At 46.3% G+C, this 16438-nt stretch overlaps 1 protein-coding gene and 1 long non-coding RNA gene across 7 annotated transcripts in view; both read left to right on the top strand.

Moving 5' to 3' along the window:
• LOC127034063 (uncharacterized) overlaps positions 1–16438 on the top strand; it is a 163767-nt gene that overhangs the window by 103631 nt on the left and 43698 nt on the right. The window lies entirely within an intron of this gene.
• The window catches only part of TSNAXIP1 (translin associated factor X interacting protein 1), a 234700-nt gene that overhangs the window by 185028 nt on the left and 33234 nt on the right, over positions 1–16438 (top strand). For 5 of the 6 annotated variants that reach the window (XM_050922393.1, XM_050922390.1, XM_050922391.1 and 2 more), the window contains exons 2-3: positions 5661–5751; positions 7856–7962. In XM_050922393.1, coding sequence (XP_050778350.1) covers positions 7902–7962 — 61 coding nt within the window. In that variant the 5' untranslated portion in view covers positions 5661–5751; positions 7856–7901. The remainder of the gene's footprint in view (positions 1–5660; positions 5752–7855; positions 7963–16438) is intronic. The other variant, XM_050922394.1, reaches the window with a different exon arrangement.

Raw genomic sequence — 16438 nt, 5'->3', positions numbered from 1 at the left:
AGAAGGCAAAACCCAGCCAGATTACAAAAGCAAGATGAAACGAGACCTGAAGCAAAAGGCCACAAGGGATTCCAGCAGCTGTTCGTTAGCTACCTGTCAAGGTTTCAATATCAAAGACTTCCAAGTGATGCCTAAGAAAGATGAAGTGTAAATTAAATGTAAAAAATTTTTTAATGCAATATTAGGAAGTAAGTTTTAAATGCACACAAGACAGTAAGTTCCAAACTATAGAACTCATAACAGTTTATTACTTGAAACCATATTTTTGCTGAAACATTTACATTTTAACATAACAGAAATTTTTGAGTTCATATATTTGCTTCTCTCTTCCACCATATATTCTTACCTACTGGTATTTACAAAATATTTATATTAAGTTACATAGGGAGCATCTTACATGCACCGTAGAAGTGACTTGTTATTTTTGCTCGCAGTAAGAAATGCTAGATGTGTGACCAAGTTTGCATATGCCCTGTATTGATTTATGTAACTCTTATGCTGACCTGCTCTTTCTGTTCACTTGCATTTTCTTTGGTATTTAGTTTTATTTACATCCCAAATCAATGTGTGGTTGTTTACTAGCGTCAATTTACAGAACTGCAACCTTAGTGGATGATATGAGAAAACTGGACTTTTACATGTAGTAAAAGCAGCCTTCGTTAAGTGGAAATTGTGGGTATTGAGCTCTTGCCTCTACAGGATCTCTCTGTCTATCGGACAGTGGCTGAGAAGCATCCTGTCTCAAATCAACTAGCCTTTCTTGTAGCTCCAGTTTTGCTAAACATTGCTGTGTTGATATTATAACGAGCAGATTCTACCTTTTGGATCTAACCTTCTGCACTGTAGTCCAGGATACAATTGTTATCACTTGTGGAGAGAACCTAGACACAGCTTTTTCACTTGTGGGTTTCTTTAAATATATTTACATATCACAGGGTATGAAGCATGGGATTTTCCATACCAAACCATGGGCAATCTAGTCTGAGATCCTGCTTCTGTCAGTAGAAGAAGAAAACCCAGCATGCACCTGGCCAATAGTCCAGTGGTGCATCTGAGAGAAAAATGCCTTCCTGACACTTGTGGCAGCTAGGTAATAGCAGCAATCCAGTCTGAAGGCCCAACCCTGCAAAAATCTGAGCATGTTCTCCAGAATCCTAAATTCACTTAATTTCTATTGAAGTCACTGGAGATTGTGCATGGTTCAGGCTCATGGTTAGCTACAGGTGTGATTATATGATTTTACATCTCTGGATGGTTAGGATCCATTTTGATTAAATGAAGCAGTAGATGCATTAAAATTGCAGTTCCATTATCTGATTGCTACAAATCCTTAAAGATGCAAGTTATTTCATGTTTTACAACCTGTGATGTACTGGAGATATTCAGAAATGTTTCCAGTAGCACATAGCTGCAGCCTGTGTCGATCTGCCAACAGTACCTCACCACTTTAATAGTAATGTAGGATTTCGAAATATTGGAGGCCTCTTTTCTTCTTCGCACCTACAAAAGCATTGAGGACAGATTTTCTGAAGCAATTTATTTACTAGACTTTTAGGTTTCTAAAGTGTTCCCAGTCAAAAGTCTTAGGCTGGTTGTACATATATGAACAACACACACTAGCGTGATGGGCATTTATCTTAGCAAGCCAGCAGCCTGGCCATTTTCAAGTTTTTGTTGGCATTGTAGCAAAGGAGAGTTTGAAAGGGTGTTTAGAAGGAGGATAATGAGGTAGCTTTGCAGATGTACATCAGCGCTCTTCCCAGGTGTGAGGGGTAGCATGAGAGAAAGCACAAAGGTGCTTGTTTGGAAATGTAAAGAGTGAGAGAATGGAGGCTGGCATCCTGATCATTGGGAGTCGACATCTCAGTAGTGAAAGATGATAGGTAGAGTAGGGGTAGGTCACTAGGGGCATTGAAAGTTAAGTAGCTTACTTTTGATGCAGTTGAGAAGGGGGAGCCAGTGGAGGGATTCAACGAGAAGGGTGACACATAGTGACAGGCTAGGAAAGTGACCTTTGCAACAGCATTCTGAAGGATTGCATAGTTGCATTTGTCAACGCCAGAGAAAAGGTGGCTGCAGTAATGATAAAAGTTTTAGCTGTTTGGATAGATAGGAAAGACCGTATCTTAGAGCTGTTAAGCAGAAAGAATCTGTATGATTTCAACATAATCTGGATGTAAGGACCTAGAGAGAGAGATGAGTTCAAGATAGGGTGACCAGCTGTCCCGATTTTATAGGGACAGTCCCGATTTTTGGGTCTTTTTCTTATATAGGCTCCTATTACCCCCACTTGCTGTCTGGTCACCCCAGTTCAAGATGACTCCCAGATTGCAGTCCTGAGTGACAGATCAGTGCTGTGCCGCGTGTGGCAAAGTGACAATGCAACTTCATTGAAACATCCAGAAATAACCATAGTTTTGCTGTATCATGGAGTCAAATAGATGGCAACCCTATTTCCCCAAAAGATGTGAGTGCAGCCATATTTTTACCCCTTGTAAATTCTAGTCATCTGCATTTATAAGCAACTGGTGTTGGAAGGAGTGCTCCTGGTTACACCCTCTGCATATCCAACCCAGAAATCTGTGCTAGTGAATCCAAAAGGTGATTAAGGGGACAGAAAATGAAAGCTGCCAAAGAAAATTACACATTATGACCAAAGGCAGCAGGACGCCAACTCTGAGAGATGAGTGGATGTTTGGTCAGCAGTGGGCTTGAATTCATTGAATCTTCTCTGTCATAGAATATCAGGGTTGGAAGGGACCTCAAGAGGTCATCTAGTCCGACACCCTGCTCAAAGCAGGACCAACCCCAACTAAATCATCTCACAGGGCTTTGTCAAGCCTGACCTTAAATCCTCTAAGGAAGGAGATTCCACCACCACCTCCCTAGGTGTAACCCATTCCAGTGCCTCATCACCTTCCTGGTGAATTTTTTTTCCTAATATCCAACCTAAACCTCCCCCATTGCAACTTGAGACCATTGCTCCTTGTTCTGTCATCTGGTACCCTGGGGTGAAAGTAACTTAAAGGACTTACTGGTACGCCAGAGTCCTGAGCAGGGGGCGTGGCCTCAACCAGAAGAGGCAGGACCTTTAAATACCCAGGCCCTTTAAATCAAAATTTAAAGGCCCTGAGGCTCCAGCTGTGGCCGGGAGCCCTGGGCCCTTTAAATCATTCCTGGAGCTACCAGCTGCAGAGGCGAGCGATTTAAAGGGACTGGGGCTCCAGCCGCCACCACCGCAGTGGAGCTCCAGGCCCTTTAAAATGCCGCCAGAGCCCTGCCACCACCGCTACCCTTCATTTTATTCTTCTGCAGACTAAATAATCCCAGTCCCCTCAGCCTCTCCCTAGCAATCATGTGCTCCAGCCTCCTAATCATTTTTGTTGCCCTCTACTGGACTCTTTCCAATTTTTCCACATCCTTCTTGTAGTGTGGTGCCCAAAACTGGATACAGTATTCTAGGTGAGGCCTCACCAATGCCGAATAGAGTGGGATGATCACGTCCCTCAATCTGCTGGCAATGCTCCTACTTATACAGCCCAAAATGCCGTTAGCCTTCTTGGCAACAGGGGCCCACTGTTGACTCATATCCAGCTTCTCGTCCACTGTAACCCCCAGGTTCCTTTTCTGAGAACTGCTGCCTAGCCTCTCGGTCCCTAGTCTGTAACAGTGCCCTTGTTGAACCTCATCATATTTCTTTTGGCCTAATCCTCTAATTTGTCTAGGTCCCTCTGTATCCTATCCCTACCCTCCAGCGTATCTACCAGTCCTACCAGTTTAATGTCATCTGCAAACTTGCTGAGAGTGCAATCCACACCATCCTCCAGGTCATTAATGAAGATATTGAACAAAAACGGCCCCAGAACTGACCCTTGGGGCACTCCGCTTGAAACCGGCTGCCAAGTAGACATGGAACCATTGATCACTATCCATTGAGCCCGATGATCTAGCCCACTTTCTATCCACCTTATAGTCCATTCATCCAGCCCATACTTCAACTTGCTGGCAAGAATACTGTGGGAAACTATATTAAAAACTTTGCTAAAGTCAAGGAATAACACATCCACTGCTTTCCCCTCATCCACAGAGCCAGTTATCTCCTCATAGAAGTCAATGAGGTTAGTCAGGCATGACTTGCCCTTGGTGAATCCATGCTGACTGTTCCTGATCACTTTCCTCTCCTCTAAGTGCTTCAGAATTGATTCCTTGAGGACCTGCTCCATGATTTTTTCAGGGACTGAGGTGAGGCTGATTGGCCTGTAGTTCCCCGGATCCTCCTTCTTCCTTTTTTTAAAGATGGGCACTACATTAGCCTTTTTCCAGTCATCCGGGACCTCACCTGTTCGCCATGAGTTTTCAAAGATAATGGCCAATGGCTCTGCAATCACATCCGCCAACTCCTTTAGCACCCTTGGATGCAGTGCACAGAGCCTCATGGACTTGTGCTTGTCAAGCTTTTCTAAATAGTCCTGAACCACTTCTTTCTCCACAGAGGGCTGGTCACCGCGTCACCATACTGTGCTGCTCAGTGCAGTAGTCTGGGAGCTGACCTTGTTCGTGACGACAGAAGCAAAAAAAGTATTGAGTCCATTAGCTTTTTCTACCTCTGTCACTAGGTTGCCTCCTTCATTCAGTAAGGGGCCCACACTTTCCTTGACCTTCTTCTAGTTGCTAACATACCTGAAGAAACCCTTCTTGTTACTCTTAACGTCCCTTGCTACCTGCAACTCCAAGTGTGATTTGGCCTTCCTGATGTCACTCCTGCATGCCTGAGCAATATTTTTATACTCCTCCCTGGTCATTTCTCCAGTCTTCCACTTCTTGTAAGCTTCTTTTTTGTGTTTAAGATCAGCAAGGATTTCACTGTTAAGCCAAGCTGGTCGCCTGCCATATTTACTGTTCTTTCTACACATCGGGATGGTTTATTCCTGCAGCCTCAATAAGGATTCTTTAAAATTCACCCAGCTCTCCTGGACTCCTTTCCTCGTCATGTTATTCTCCCAGGGGATCCTGCCCATCATTTCCCTGAAGGAGTCATAGTCTGCTTTTCTGAAGTTCAGGATCCATATTCTGCTGCTCTCCTTTCTTCCTTTTGTCAGGATCCTGAACTCAACCATCTCATGGTCACTGCCTCCCAGGTTCCCATCCATTTTTGCTTCCCCTACTAATTCTTCCCTGTTTGTGAGCAGCAGGTTGAGAAGAGCCCTGCCACTAGTTGGTTTCTCCAGCACTTGAACCAGGAAAGTGCCCCCTACACTTTCCAAAAACTTCCTGTCAAGTGAAGCAGAGATGGTCAACAGGATTGTATTTCTAATTTACTGTGTCTAGAAGATGGGGACAATAATACTAACCTACTCCAGCCACATGGAGCTCTGAAATTATAAGTGCTGAGTATCACTGGTAGCAACAAATGGGGAGATGTGATGTGAAAAAGGCATAATGAGTAAGTAACATTGCCCCTGGATTCTGCCCTCTTCCATTGTTATCACCCCCATCCTATTAGGAGAGCTCACTAAACCACTGGTTTCTCTAGCATATTGGGTTCCAGCTGGTGGTGATGGAATTACATATCTTTTGTTGCCCAGTGACATTCAGAATAGTATTTTGGATGTTGTTGCACATTTTTTGAAATGTATGTTTCTTTTCCTGCCATTACACAGGGCACCTAGTCTACCTTCACTTGAGACTTCAAATGACCAAATACAGATTGGTAGTCTGAAACACATCCTTCCGAAGAAACGAAAGACTCTGGTGAGTGGAAATATACCCACGGAGCACCTAATCTTTGTCGACCTGGGGATACTTTGGCAACTTGCCAGAAGCCCAAGGGCCATGCCAGACACTTATAAAATGAAGCAAATTGCAGCTGCGTTCATCTCTGTGCAAGCCATAGAGACTACAAGTCTCAGCGTGCAATGCTGCAATCCCTGGCTTTTCAGAACAAGAAACAGTATTGCAGGCTGGAGTCTTTGAATAACCATTGGCAGATTTTTGTGCTTCAATTCTCTTCTCCTCTTGGCTGCAGTTTTGTTGAGTATAACTACAATATGGCAGACAACCAAAGCCAGAATTTGTCTGATGCAGTAAACAAAATTAGACCTGACATCACATGCTATGTGACCATGAGCTAAAAGCTACTTAAAAGAACATCAATTCCTTCAAAAGTGGCAATGATACTGAGTCAAATAAAACCTTAACCTGGTTGTAGAAATGTATCCCATTAACAGAGAGCAAACTCCAGAAACAACATATTATTGTAGATAACTTGGGAGGGCAGGAGGAAATGGACAAGTCACACATTGTTTCTTAAAAGAGCAAACACCATGGTGACAGTTTAGTGGCACTCTGTGAAGGCGTCAGCTCCTGGTGTGAGCTGTATATCCTACTCATAGCACAGTAACTCTCAGGGCAAACTGTACTGCTTTGTTCCTACAATTGGGAAGTCATTTTAGCACTTTTCTCACAACACAATATATTTTTAAGTCTCAGTAAATTGGAGTCACAATGCTCCACCAGTACAATTTCCTCATTTTTACTGAGGCCAAAGGGACATTTAAACCATCACAGGATCATGTTTGGCATCCTGAAATTAAAACTTCCCCCAGGGTTAACTCTTTATAAAGTTTCCAGACATAAGGAATTTGTATTAGACAATCAGAACTCCAACTATCTTGTGATAATAGTGAGCATAAAGAGTGGCAAGTCAACTCCTTCAACACTTTTCTCCAAGGAAATCATGATTTATGGAAGTCAGTGTATCGCTGAGAAACCCTGCAAGATGCAGCAGTGGTAAAGTTCTGAAATGGCTGGCAGGCTTTCAGAATTCACCACAGGGGTCTGCTTCTTTTTTCAGAGGCAATTCAGTTTGTTTTTTTTTTTAAAGAAAATTCAATTTTATTGGCAATTGATCCTTTTCTTTAGGGCCTACCTTCATTAGGCAGGTTTCAGAGTAGCAGGCGTGTTAGTCTGTATCCACAAAAAGAACAGGAGTACTTGTGGCACCTTAGAGACTAACAAATTTATTTGAGCGTAAGCTTTGGTGGGCTACAGCCCACTTCATTGGATGCATGTAGTGGAAAATACAATAGGAAGATATATATATACACAGAGAACATGAAACAATGGGTGTTACCATACACACTGTAAGGAGAGTAATCAGTTAAGGTGAGCTATTATCAGCAGGAGAGAAAAAGAACTGTTTGTAGTGGTAATGAAAATGGCCCATTTCCAGCAATTGACAAGGAGATGTGAGGAACTGGGGGCAGGTGTTTACTTTGTGTAAAACTATTTCCCCATGCTTATTTCCCCTCCCCCCTTCATTTATTCACTCTAATTTAAGGTTTACGTGCCAGTAATACATGTTAACCTTTTTAGAAGGTCTTTTTCTATAAGTCTATAATATATAACTAAACTATTTTTGTATGTAAAGTAAATAAGGTTTCAAAATGTTTAAGAAGCTTAATTTAAATTTAATTAAAATGCAGAGCCCCCTGGACTGGTGGCCAGGACCCCGGGCACTGTGAGTGCCACTAAAAATCATCTCGCGTGCCGCCTTCAGCACGCGAGCCATCGGTTGCCTACCCCTGCACTAGTTTAATGAACTAAACCACTCAGTGCAGGTCATTTTCTTTAAAAAAAAGAAGAGAGAATAGTTCAACTAGTCTTCGGATGTGGCTAACCCCAGCTGAGAGAAAGGGGTTTTCTGGCACCTTCTCTTTCCTGAGTTTAACTGTCCCTTAAGATCCTTCATTGGGCCATCTGTGCTTGTTCTAGAAAGGCACCTGCTTATTCTAGCCCCAATTAGAAACACTGGGCACAGACGGATTCACAGGTGTGATTTCTGCTTTTCTTTCAGGCCTATCAGTTTTCTGTTGGAGGTCATTTGTCCACATGGCCTGCATATGCATCTGGACAAGCTATCCTACAGAGTCGGAAACCCTGTTGTCTTCCAGAGGGGAGAAGGTAAGACTAGCACTTTATTATTAAAAGTGCTAGGAAAAACTGCAGCATACAGCACTGAGTCTGGGAAATAGGCCCAGGATGTTCCAGGGTAGCAGAAAGTGGGCTTGCCTACACCCAGGAATAATAGAACAAAATCACCACCGTTGCTACTCAGCTGCATCAGTGGGAACTCTTGTTAGGTAATAAAGCAAGTCCTCACTCACCTCTCCAGCACCCGAGTTCGTGCGGAGTTGGTATGGGGCACACAATTCTGTCAGAGACCAGACACCAATGCGTTGATCAACGGGCTCACACTATCCTTAGCTCTAAAAAGCTTTAGATTAAGTGTGGCCCCTTTATTAGGGGTGAGCATCAATATTTATACACAGAAGTAAACAAAGTGATTAACAAAAGATAATGGTCATGCATAATCAATCAATATTTTACAGGAAAAGCAAGTTTAACAAGTAAATGCATAGAGATAAAGGCTAATGGCTACTTAATAAAGGGGGTGTCATGAGTAGTTTGCAGGTCAGTGCTTTGTTCGATAAAGGGTTCAGAAAGGATTATGCAGAGACGGCCAGTCTGGGTGTGTTTTGGCTCCCCAAAGTTCACCAAAAGTTTAGACCCAACATTCCTCCATTTGTAGCTTTGAGATAACTATTAATCAAAAAGCTACACCCTATTTCGAGATCTCAAGGGCCGCCCAATTCGAAGAGAGTAAGGCTTTTAGCTGAAGTGGGAAAAGAATAAACTGACTTACATGAGTTTATGAGGGAGGGGACACACTGAATACAGCAACACAGTATTATAAGGACTACTATGGCCCCAACAACACCCACCAAGAGTTTTTTTAACCCACCCAAATCCGGGCAGCCAATTTCATAAGGCTCCCCACCAATCATAAGGTGGCTGGCCAGAGGAGTAGTTTTTAGCCATTTCCCTTAGGTGTTTGGTACTTTGAAAAGTGTTAGAGTAGGTGTCATTTACAAAAACACAGCATTCTTCATAAGCAGAAAATAAACTAAAAAAGCATAAAAAAAACATACAGTTGTCAGAATAAAGGGTCCTCTCATTTTTTTTCGAGTCAATTTAAGTCTAATGTCTGAGAGAGGTAAGCTGGTCCACTGGTCGAAGGCAGTGTCCTCAGTGGTGACAAGAGCTGCTGGTCCGTCACTGTGGTCCACTACGGCTGGCTTGACATGGGAGTGGTGGATCCAAGATTTGCGTCCTTCCAGGAACACTGCAGTCTGGGTTGTTAAAAGAACCTGGTGGGGTCCAGTAAACCTTGGCTGGAGGGTGTCGTCACGAACGAACTTTTTGGCCCAGACGAAGTCCCCTGGTTGGAACGGGTGGATCTGTTCCTCCAGCGGCACGGTCTGGGAAAACTGCGAGGCTTTCCAAAGGGTACGGAGGCGAGCCTGTAGGGAGAGAAACTGACACGCGGTTAAATGATCCCCTCCCAATAGTGAAACATCAGCACGTGGTAGTGCCCCGCCTTTGAAAGGGGGGGTGTTCATAGAGCAGTTCAAAGGGGGATAATCCCAATGCGCGGGTTGGGCGAGTACGAAGGTGAAACAGGACCAAGGGAAGTACCTGAGGCCACTTTAATTCTGTTTCCTGACAGTATTTAGCCAATGTAAACTTAAGTTCCCTATTTATACGCTTAACTTTCCCGCTAGACTGGGGGTGGTAAGGTGTATGAAAGGAGTGTGAAATGCCCAGTCCTTGTTTTAAACGGCCAAGGACATGACCAGTAAAGTGAGGTCCGCGATCTGAGTCGAGCACAAGAGGGATGCCAAAACGGGGTACAATGTCTCTAAGGAGAATTTTTGCCACTGTGGCAGCAGTACAATTAGCAGTAGGAAAAGCTTCGACCCAGGAAGTCAGAGGGCAAACCAAAACAAGGAGGTGCTTTTTTTCAAAAGCCTTTGGCATATCTGCAAAGTCAATTTGAAGATGTTGAAATGGAGCAGCAGGCGGAGGTTTTCCACCCTTGATTTTGTTAAGAGGTGGAGCAGGTCCATTACGCTGACATGTGCTGCATGCTTTCACTATTGATAGGCAATAGGGTTGAATGCCTGGAGCATACCAAAAGCGAGCGATGGTGTTCACGAGGGCGTGCGTGCCGTAGTGACCCCCTTTCTCATGGTGCCAGCGAACTGCCACGGGGTATGTGGAGCGAGGGAGGCAGGCTCGGCCATCTGGCATAAGCCAGGTCCCTTTGACCAGAGTGGCCCCGAGGCTCTCCCACGATTGTAGTTCAGCAGCGGGTACTGGTACGGGGTGCGGTGGAGTAAAGGAGGAGGCTGCAATAGCCAATGTGGGCATGGCTAAAGGTAAGGTGGCAGCCTTTTTAGCGGAGGCGTCAGCCAGGGCATTCCCACGGGTAACGGGGCTACTATCTTTAGTATGGGCCCGGCAGTGAACTACAGCCAGGACAGAGGATTTTTGGAGGGCGTCCAAAAGCTTGTGGATGAGGGGGAGGTGCTGAATGGGTTTACCGGCAGCTGTCTGGAAACCTCGAAACTTCCAGAGGTGGATATGACAATGCACAACTCCAAAAGCATATTTGCTATTAGTAAAAATGGTAACGGTCTTACCAGCGGCCAACTGGCAAGCTCGGGCCAGGGCATAGAGTTCAGCGGCTTGGGCTTCCCAGTTGCCTGGCAGTGAGGCGGCCTCTTGAATGTCCCATTCAGAGGTGACAGCATAACCAGTGAAACGCTTGCCATCAACATAGAAGGAGCTTCCGTCCGAGAAGAGGATGCAATCGGGGTTGTCCAGTGGCACGTCAAACAGGTTGTCTCTTATCTGTAAGATGCTGTAAACTACTTCCACACAGTCGTGCTGATCCTGGAGGACTGGCAGGTCAGGAAGCAAGGTAGCTGGATTAAGGGGTCCACACCTTTCAAAAATTAGGTTAGTGTCTTCTAAGAGTTCGGCCTTTAGCTGTTGCTGACGATGGGCCGAAAAGACTTGGGTTGTGCCCCTACGCAGAAGGGCTGACAAGGCATGAGAGGTCCAAACCGTGGTAAAATGACCCAGGGTTAGGCTCTTTGCCTTTGTGATCAGCAGGGCAGCTGCTGCCAGAGTCCGGGTGCAGGATGGGGTTCCCTGAGCGACAGGGTCGATTTGCTGAGAGTAAAAAGCAAGCGGGAAATGGTGGGGCCCGCTCAGCTGGGTAAGGACACCACTAGCAATTCCGCCCCTCTCGTGGACAAAAAGGTGAAAGGGTTTGCTGTAATTGGGGGGGCGGAGAGACATGGAGGAGGCCACACTGTCCTTGAGTAACTGAAAGGCTTGAATAGTGTCCGGGGACCACTGCAAAGGGTCAGGAGCAAGGTTAGCAGTGAGTCGGTGGAGCGGTTTGCTTAACTCCCCGCAGGACGGCAACCAGGGGCGACAGAAGCCAATTAATTTTAAGAAACCTCGAAGTTGTTTTTTGGTGTTCGGTAGAGGGCAGTTTTGAATAGTCTTTATGCGGGCTGGGTTTATTTGTCTTCCCTCTGGGGTTAACAGGAAGCCCAGATATCGGACCTTTTGTGAGACCCACTGAATCTTTTTAGGGTCTACCTTGTGGCCTCTGGTGTGTAGGTATAATAAAAGTGCCTTACCATCGATGCGGAGGGCAGCTTTTTCGCGATTACCTAATAGGATGTCATCTACGTATAGGACCAATGTGGATTCCTGCGGACTGGTGAAACCTTCCAAGTCGTGGCGGAGGCACTGGCTGAAAATCGTGGGGCTGTCTCTGTAGCCTTGAGGAAGTCGTTGCCAGACATAACTTTGTCCCTCCCAGGTGAAACCAAAGAGATACTGAGAGTCTGGGTGCACAGGAATGCTGAAAAAAGCTGATTTTAAGTCAATAACAGTGAACCACTCAGCATCCCAGGGGATTTGGCTGATGATAGTAGCTGGGTCAGGAACTACTGCATGAAGAGGGACCACATACTGATTAACAACTCGTAGATCCTGTACAAAGCGCCAACGAACAGGGTCTTCGTCCTTTTTAGGAGGCTTTTTGACAGGCAGTATAGGGGTGTTACAGGGAGTGCGCTGAGGGCGGACTAGCTTTTGTGCAATGAATCCCTCGATAATGGGGCGGATGCCCTCCCGGGCTTCCAGCGACAGGGGGTATTGAGGGACTGACGGGGGGGTTAAGGAAGGCTTCACCTGAATCCTTACGGGCTCTGCCGAAAGGAGCAGGCCAACATCAGTGTCAGAAATTCCCCAGAGGGTTGAAGGCAAGTCAGTGAGGTCAGGGGAGAGAGAGGGGGGTGTTTCCCAATTACCCTGAGTAGGGGCCGAATCTCCTAACACTGTCATCAATAATCCTACCCCTTCAGGAGTGCAGGTTAAAGTAGCCTCAAGCTTACAGAGTAAATCCCGGCCCATCAAAGGGATCGGACAAGCTGGGGAAAAAAGAAAATGGTGAGGAAAACATTTATCAGCATAAATAACATTCAAAGGCAAAGTGAGTCCCAGAGACTGTGGGTTGCCCTCCACCCCAGTCGCAATTTTAACCTCAGAGGATAGCCAGGGAGAGGGGGCATGATTTAAAAGAGAGAAAGTAGCCCCAGTATCAATGAGGAAAGAGACAGGCAGTCCCTGGACTGAAAGGGTTAAACGAGGCTCTTTGCTGGGAGGGGAGAAAGTGAGAAAGGAGCCGGCTAAAGACATTAAGGAAATAAGACCATCACATTGTTTGTCTTCGCCCCCGGGGTACCGTCATTGAGGAGGCTGAGTTTGCTGCGGCTGCTGCTGTTTCCCGTAGTTGATCCAGGCCTGGGGAATGGGCTGAGCTGGTGGTGCACCTGTAAAGGCATCTCTCTAACTATACTTTTATTACTCGCAAGAGATTTGACGGGGACATCCTCTGGGCTATCCTCGGGGGGGGGGAGGGGCATGCACCCTGCTGTATCTGTTTGGACATTAGCCTAGTAACTACTCCTCCCGAGGTTTGCCCCTCCATTTCCTCCTCATCCTTCTGCAGAAATTCCAATTTGGGATTCTGCAGATTCCCCTCTGCTACATGGAGAGAGTCCCCCTGCGGAGGAATAGGGGCAGGTGCAGAGGGGACCAGCTGACGAGTCAAAACACGCCGTGGTCTACACCCTTCATCGAAATAACCTGGAGGGGGTTCACTCTCGGGAGAGTACCTGACTGCCATAATTTTTTAAAGATTTCCACAGCTCTGCTGCTGTGTTCCAACAAAGCCAGTAACATAACTGTCCCGGATGGTCTTTTTCGATCTGGCTCTTTACTCCTCTTAAGGCAGCCTGTTCGAAAGAGCCATACGAAGGCCACCTCATCTCCGGGTCGGCCAATACCGCGGTATACCCAGTCCAATTCCTTACACATAGTGTGTACAACTTCTTCCTAGACATTCCTGTCTGTACTGGGAGTTTCCCTTCGTTCCATAACTTATTTACAATCCCCAACGGACTCTCAAGAGGCACGCTAGTCCCTTGACCCATGGTGTCTGACAGGAGCCCTCCAACTGGCGTTTACCCTGCTGTCCAGTACACGACCCCTTAATATTGAATTGGCTGGGAGAAATCTCCTGTGGCGCCTTGCCAATTCATATATGAGTGGTCTGACCACTGGACAGAGGTACCGCACCAGAAGGAATCCCGGACGAGCCCCCAAATTGTTAGGTAATAAAGCAAGTCCTCACTCACCTCTCCAGCACCCGAGTTCGTGCGGAGTTGGTATGGGGCACACAATTCTGTCAGAGACCAGACACCAATGCGTTGATCAACGGGCTCACACTATCCTTAGCTCTAAAAAGCTTTAGATTAAGTGTGGCCCCTTTATTAGGGGTGAGCATCAATATTTATACACAGAAGTAAACAAAGTGATTAACAAAAGATAATGGTCATGCATAATCAATCAATATTTTACAGGAAAAGCAAGTTTAACAAGTAAATGCATAGAGATAAAGGCTAATGGCTACTTAATAAAGGGGGTGTCATGAGTAGTTTGCAGGTCAGTGCTTTGTTCGATAAAGGGTTCAGAAAGGATTATGCAGAGACGGCCAGTCTGGGTGTGTTTTGGCTCCCCAAAGTTCACCAAAAGTTTAGACCCAACACTCTAGTGTGTGGTGGGTTTTATGAGCCATGGCATTAAAGGATAAACGGGGTCTCCAATGGGCATTTTGACTTCCCCTATAGTGATCTTCTCATCTGGGAAAAAAGTCCTGGCTTGCAGCTTCCTGAACAGGCTGGTGTTCTGAAATATGCGTGCGTCATGCACCTTTCCGGGCCAGCCTGCATTAATGTCAATGAAATGCCCACGATGATCCACAAGTGCCTGGAGAACCATAGAGAAATACCCCTTCTGCCCTGGCTCATATGCAGCTTGCCTGTGTGCAACAATGGTCCCCCTCGCCCCCATGGCACAGCAGCATGGACATGTTAGCCTGACTGGGACAAGGAGCACAGTAGCTCTGCCAAGGAAACTGTGCAAGCGGATTGCCCAGCTTCTGCATGAGACCTCTGAAGAGATCACTGAGGCCAATTACCATGATGCGAGAGAGCACATCAATGCCCTATTCCACATCTAGGCATGCATGCAGCCCTAACCCTTCAACCCTCCTTGGCCCAGGAGCCCAAACTGAATAACTTCCTTCCCAAAATAAAAGCCGCTTACCAGGAACCTTCTCTGGTGTTTGTCCTTCCCCAAGCACCAGCCGCCATGACTGGCTACCTTCCTCCTGCCTTGAGAACGGCTCCTGGCTGCATGCATCTAGGGATGTCAGGGTGTCTTCCTTCTCAGCACCCTGACTTGCACTTTCCTTCTCCTCCCTTGTTGAACTGGGCTTTGAAGTGTCCACGGTGGTCCTTGGAGTGGAGGTGGGCTTGCCCTCAAGTATCACGTCCAGCTCTTTGTAGAAATGGCAGGTTGTGGGGGCACCACCGGAGCAGCGTTTCCCTCACGGGTTTGCGGTAGGCATTCCACAGCTCCTTCATTTTAACCCTACACTGCAGTGCATCCTGATCATGGCCCCTTTCCATCATGTCCCTTGATAACTACCTGAAGGTATCGTAATTGCTGTGGCTGGAGCGCAGCTGGGCCTGGACAGCTTCCTCCCCCCAAACACTGATGAGGTACAGCACCTTGCCATTGCTCCATACTGGGGATTGCCTGGCAGGTGGAGGCATGGTCACTTGGAAAGATTCGCTGAGGGCACTCCACGTCTCTCTGAGCAAACAGGAAGGGGATTTTCAAAATTCCCAGAGAATTTAAAGGGTGGGTCTGATAGTTGGTCACCTGAGGGCAGGGCAGTAGAGTTCAAAGTGATGACCAGAGTGGCTAGAACAGGCATAGTGGGACACTTCTGGAGGCCAATCAGAGCACATTAACAGACCAGGGCATCCACACAGGCACTGCAGCACTCCAGTGGGGGCGCATCAAACATTATTCCACTCGCCAAGGTGGAGTACCGGGAGCGCTCTAGCCTCGGAGTCCGGGTGCTCTACATGCCTTGCCAGTGTGGACGTGTCGTGAGTTAGAGCACACGGGGCTGCTTTAATGCACTCTAACTCGCAAGTCTAGCCATGCCCTTAGAGACTAACAAATTTATTTGGTCATAAGCTTTTGTGGGCTAAAACCTACTTCATCAGATGCATGGAGTGAAAAATACAGTAGGCAGGTATAAGTATGCAGGACATGAAAAGATGGGAGTTACCTTACCAAGTGGGAGGTTAGTGCTAACGAGGCCAATTCAGTTAGGGTGGATGTGGCCCATTCCCAACAGCTGACAAGAAGGTGTGAGTATCAACAGAAGGAAAATTATTTTTTATAGTGACCCAGCGACTACCAGTCTTTATTCAGGCCTAATCTGATGGTGTCAAATTCGCAAATTAATTCCAGTTCTGCAGTTTCTCGTTGAAGCCTGTTTTTGACTTTTTTTGTTGAAGAATGGCCACTTTTAAGTCTGTTGTTGAGTGTTCAGGAAGGTTAAAGCACTCTTCTACTGGTTTTTGAATGTTACAATTCTTGATGTCTGATTTGTGTCCATTTATTCTTTTGCATAGAGGCTGTCCAGTTTGGCCAATGTACATGGCAGAGGGGCATTGCTGACACATATCACATTGGTAGATGTGCAGGTGAATAAGCCCCTGATGGCATGGTTGATGTGGTTAGGTCCTATGATGGTGTCCCTGGAATAGATATGCAGACAGAGTTGGCAGTGGGGTTTGTTGCAGGGATTGGTTCCTGGGTTAGTATTTCTGTGGTGTGGTGTGTAGTTGCTGGTGAGTATTTGCTTCGGGGGGGGGGGGTGTCTGTAAGCGAGGACTGACCTGTCTCCCAAGGTCTGTGAGAATGAGAGATCATCCTTCAGTATAGGTTGTAGATCCTCAATGATGCGCTGGAGAGGTTTTAGTTGCGGGCTGTAGGTGATGGCTAGTGGCGTTCTGTTACTTACTTTGTTGGGCCTATGCTGCAGTAAGTGACTCCTGGGTACCCTTCTGGCTCTGTCAATCTGTTT

This window comes from Gopherus flavomarginatus, chromosome 14 (assembly GCF_025201925.1).
Source record: "Gopherus flavomarginatus isolate rGopFla2 chromosome 14, rGopFla2.mat.asm, whole genome shotgun sequence".
In the NCBI taxonomy this organism is placed as follows: domain Eukaryota; kingdom Metazoa; phylum Chordata; order Testudines; family Testudinidae; genus Gopherus; species Gopherus flavomarginatus.
This window is presented reverse-complemented; position numbering and strand designations above follow the sequence as displayed.